The sequence below is a fragment of the Arachis ipaensis genome, chromosome B08 (assembly GCF_000816755.2).
Source record: "Arachis ipaensis cultivar K30076 chromosome B08, Araip1.1, whole genome shotgun sequence".
Classification (NCBI taxonomy): domain Eukaryota; kingdom Viridiplantae; phylum Streptophyta; class Magnoliopsida; order Fabales; family Fabaceae; genus Arachis; species Arachis ipaensis.
In genome coordinates, this window is record NC_029792.2 from 30,220,327 (window position 1) to 30,225,233 (window position 4,907).

At 36.4% G+C, this 4,907-nt stretch overlaps 1 protein-coding gene and 1 long non-coding RNA gene across 2 annotated transcripts in view; one reads left to right on the forward strand and one right to left on the reverse strand.

The window, feature by feature from the left end:
• LOC110265843 overlaps nt 1-4,907 on the forward strand; it is a 28,229-nt gene that overhangs the window by 7,110 nt on the left and 16,212 nt on the right. The gene's annotated exons all lie outside the window — the stretch shown is intronic.
• LOC107612941 (protein transport protein Sec61 subunit alpha) lies at nt 922-4,793 on the reverse strand. The gene is made up of 7 exons (XM_016314733.2): nt 4,661-4,793; nt 3,500-3,867; nt 3,035-3,262; nt 2,541-2,895; nt 2,321-2,448; nt 2,074-2,209; nt 922-1,411 (listed from the first exon to the last, which is right to left on the reverse strand). The coding sequence occupies exons 2-7, from the start codon at nt 3,841-3,843 to the stop codon at nt 1,172-1,174; spliced, it is 1,431 nt and encodes a 476-aa protein (XP_016170219.1). The 5' UTR covers nt 3,844-3,867; nt 4,661-4,793; the 3' UTR covers nt 922-1,171.

Consider the following 4,907-nt stretch of genomic DNA (forward strand, 5'->3'; position numbering starts at 1 on the left):
GAGGTTTATCAATGAACATTGAACACAAAGCCAATCTGCTTAATGATTGTAGTCCCCCTATTTTTTCGCTCTGGGCTTTTTGCTCCTATTGTACTAAAAAATGAAAAAGAATAACTCAATTCAGGCAAGTGCCAAAACCTACTTGTTTCCGAAAGAACGTTCCAAGTGAGAACAACTTTGATTCATTAACAAAACTAGTCAGCATCCTAGGGAAAATTTACATCAAATTATGGATACATAATTTAATAAATTTGGAATTTCATTTAAAATTAAACACATGAACCTCTTTAAACTTGTGATATCCAAAAGCACTAAGAGTGAGCCAATCGTGAGGACTTTGCATCATAGTTATTAAAATCGGACCGAATTGACCAATTCGACTGAAAAACTGAAAAATCGGTAATCTGTCCGGTTCGGTTTAATTATTGACCGTTTTAGTAAATAACCCGGTCAACAATGATCAAACCCATTGAAAACTGACGGTTTACTCGCGCACCTCCACGGAACACCTGCGGGATGCTGAACCACAGTAAAAGACGGCCTCCATAATAATTCACAAAAACACTACACATGGGATTCGAACTTGAAGAGCCCTAAAACTATAGGTCAATTACCACTAGGCCAAATGCACTCTTCATACATAATAGGTTAATAATATTATATATAATACTTAAGTTTATATGAGTAATGCTCCAAATTTACAACATTCCATTAGTTCATATTTTATTAGAATAATTTTAACATCACATAATTACTCATGTAATTCAACTTATATATGTTTATTTTTAATTAAACGGTTTAATTACTGATCCATCAATTGAACCACTAATCCAGTGACCCAATAACTTCACCGGATCGATTGTCAGTTCGGTTTTGATAACTATGCTTTGCATAGTTGAGAAGAGATCATTAATTCAAAACTTGGTACTAAAAAAGCTCGTGATGTTCGAATTGCATAAATTTTATAAGTATATTCAAGGAAACCAAAAAAGTGTTTACATTAATAAACTACTACATACTTCCTTAATCAAAACAGAAACATGATAACAGTCTACTCTAAGTCCTCCCTTATGGTATGTTAGATGAAGCCTACGAGGACAGTGATCCCTCAATACAACAAAACTGTGGGTGACGGAGTTTCGTTAATGATGACACCAACAGTGTGCGACGCTTAGAAACCGAAGAAGCCAAGCTCGCTGGCTCTTTCCTTCTCAAATGTCTCGAAGTATTGATAGATGATTGTTACTGCAAGCAATATTCCCGTACCGGAACCAATTGCTCCCATGAAATCTGCCAACACTGTTAGGGCACCAATACACATGCCTCCGAAAGCTGCAGCAGTTGGAATGTATCGGTTCAGCTCCTTCTGCAGATTCGACTCACGATGTCCAGGCATCACCATTTGTTGCTCCTGAAAATTCAAAAAAGATGTTATGGAGTTTACTATGATGATGTACCACAGAATCGCATGATATAATAGAGTTCAACAATAAAGTCACAAGGGTGGAATTCCCTTTTCAAATAAAATAAAGTTGTCAGACTAGTCTCAGCCTTGAAACAATATCTTATTGTGGGAATAGACAAGACATTTTACAACCTGAGGATAAGCAGACATATATCAAACTTTTCTCTAGGGTACCAAATTCTAAATTACTTATCAAATTGCATGAGTATAACATGATCATCTCAAATGTTAGATTTACTATTATTAACTGCCAATGTTCAATGACAAGGTGTCACTAGTCACGAAACTCCAGCCATTGATTCAAAAGTATATGAACATTTAAGGTCAAATAGAAATCTAAATGGATCAAAACTTGGAAAAAGAAATAATAATATAGTTAGGTTAAAGCTTGAAATAATATATAGTTGCTCGGACACTGAACTGATTCAACGTATTGGTGCAGCAAAAAACCAGGGGGCAGTAATTGGTAAAGTTCCAATGGTTCTTAACATTATAAATCACACAGCATGTCAACGGGTGTATATATTGCAAATAAATTAATACGCAGGTGCAAGTAAAAATATATAAAGATGTATTCGCAATTTGGAATGGGAATGAATAGTCAGTACCTTCAGCTGCTTGGCAACATCTCTAGCAGATGAACCAGAGACTTCAATCCAAGTTTTGGAAAACAAGGCACAAGCTGACAGCATAAAGACAAGATAGAACAAAGCATGGAAAGGATTGGCTGCCATATCAGCTAAGCTGCAAAATGTACACATATTGTCATGGTCTAAATTATATATTAACATATTAAACAAGATCAGGAAGGAACTTGGATAATTAACATTATAATTCTAAACTTTTCTCCCTCACCTGGATGGTGCAGTGATGTAGTATGCAATACCACCAACAGGAATAGACTGACCACCACCATATTCAGATTCCTTCCATTTACCCAAAAGATTGACAAAGAAGTTTCCACTGTACTTGCGGTGAAGCAGCTGAACAATTCCAATAAATTAGATCATTAAAAACGGAAAATGCTAAGATGTTCAGCCAAAGTAGCAACATGCGATCATAAAACTATAATTACCTGGGAGATGAAGTACAGATTGGAAACAAGGGCAGACTGGAGAATAATGGGCATGTTGGAGGTATAAAACAGTTTGATAGGGTATGAACCCTGCTGTCCACGGGCATTCTTTGACCTTACAGGCAATACCACTCGGAAACCTTGGAAGTAGATCACAATCAGGAAGATCAAGACAGTGGCAAGCAGATTTGTCACGTTGGGAAGATTCTGCCGGTAAAATGCCTCCCGAAGAGCTCGGACTTTGTCCGTTCTAGTTATCAACAAGTGGAACAGAGCAATAACAGCTCCCTCAAATTCAGCTCCACGTCCACTGTTAATGGTGGTGGGACTAAATGCCTTCCATATGATATTTTCACTGCAAAATAAGAAGAGAACTTGTAAGTTTTTCATAAAAGGTCAGACAGCCTAATCAATAGTTGCTAAAAGACAATAGTTATTTGCATATAGATAAATGGCAATAGATTTATCTTATTAACTAATACTATGAATCTTACCAGATATTGGTTGCTATGAATAGGGAAATTCCAGACCCCAGACCATATCCTTTTTGAAGTAGCTCATCTAGACATATCACAATTATGCCGGCAAAACAGAGCTGGAGGATAATGAGGATGGCATTTCCAACTCCAAGTTGCCCCACACTTCCATACATTCCAGAAAGAACATAGGCAACTGCCTCACCAACAGCTATCAAGATTCCCAGCAGTTTCTGAGCACCATTCCTGGATTTAACAAAAAAAAAAAAAAGAAAGTAAAGAAGGGAACTTTTTTGTCACCCTAGAGTTATGCAGACCTCATAAGAAATACCAGCACCATATCAATATGTAGCACACAATTACAGAAGATAATTAATTTCAAATAACAATGAAACAATGCGATCAATGCCAAATTGAAACCGACATTGGTAAAGGAAAATATAAGCCTTTAAATGAAAGTTCATAAGATCCAAGAAAACTTACAACAGAGCACGGTCCTCTCGTACATTGTTGTCAACTTCAATGATCTTCGACCCAGCCAAAAGTTGCATTACCAACCCAGAAGTTACAATGGGGGTAATTCCAAGCTCCATGACAGTTCCACGGTTGGAAGCAAGGATGACACGCATCCAATAGAATGGATCCGCACCTGTTGTTGAGTGGATTCCATACAGAGGGAGCTGGCTACAAACCAGAAAAATGAAAAGAGAGATAACGGTATATATGACCTTCTCTCTAAATGGCACTTTCCTGTCAGCAGTCTGAACTTCAGGAAGAAACGAAAGGAACGGTCTAACCAAGTGCAGCACTCTAAACCCACCTCCCATCTTACCAACCTACACCGGTTTAACCTGCATCATACATTCAATATGATTCATAAGATCATTGGAAGAACCGGAGGAAAATTCCAAAAACACCCCAGCATAGTACTAACTCGTCAACTAAATAAAAGATAGCTAAAACTTAAATCATGGACTTTTGAGATAGTCTTGTTTCATGCTTTCAACCAGGAAACAGAGGAAGGCAATGGAAAAAGTATTATTTTCGGATCCACAAAAATTCCCTGAACAAAAGGGATAGTAATCTATGCAATCAATCCATGCATTGGCAACTCAATCAATTATGCAACATTCGCAGCTCCGTATATTCTAACTAAATTAGATCAACAACAATCAAACCGATTTTTTCCCACCGATACATCCTTATGCATTGAATAATACAAAGTATGCAATCAAACTCTTACGGAAGATTTACAACTTTTCAAATTGCGAAATCAACGATGCAATTCAATTGCCATAACCATATAGAATCATATATCAACTGCGTTCTACATCAAATAATAATAGTAAAACCTAATCTAGCAAATCATAGAAAGAAGGCATGCAAAGTAACATCCAGATCTGTCCCGCATTCAAAATAGCATAAAATTCAAACCCTAACTCGCACGTGGAAACTGTGGAAACTGAAGCAACAATCGGAATCAGATCATGTCACAACTAAGAGATCGAAAAACAAGACCAGGCAAAAACAATTGAAAATCGGGAAAAATCAAACGTCAGATCTGGTAATTCGAGAGAGGCGTATGAAAGCGAATGATTGAAAAAAGAGAAATTTTATTTTTATAAATCTCAATTTCGTAATTACCGTAGCTGAAGGGCGTTATCGCAGATCTATATCTACCTACGATTCTGGGGGAGGAAAAATTTTAGCGAATGAGAAGAAGAAGCTGTGTGGTGAGTTTCGAGTGTGTTTATATATAAAGGAAAATAAAGAGGGCTTCAGATTATTAATTAATTAAAACAAATCTGTTTCTTCCTATTTAATCTTATCTATTTAATTTAAAAAATATAAATGAATTTTTTTAATTGTTAATTAATTATAATTCAAACAG

Bases quoted from the DNA above. Each gene is read 5' to 3' on its own strand.
- LOC107612941 (XM_016314733.2), bottom strand. From the start codon at position 3,843: ATGGGAGGTGGGTTTAGAGTGCTGCACTTGGTTAGACCGTTCCTTTCG. The intron at 3,263-3,499 runs GTAAGTTTTCTT...TGTTAAATCCAG, and splicing joins CGAGAGGACCGTGCTCTGTT to GAATGGTGCTCAGAAACTGC. The intron at 2,449-2,540 runs GTAATTATAGTT...GGAATTGTTCAG, and splicing joins ATCTGTACTTCATCTCCCAG to CTGCTTCACCGCAAGTACAG.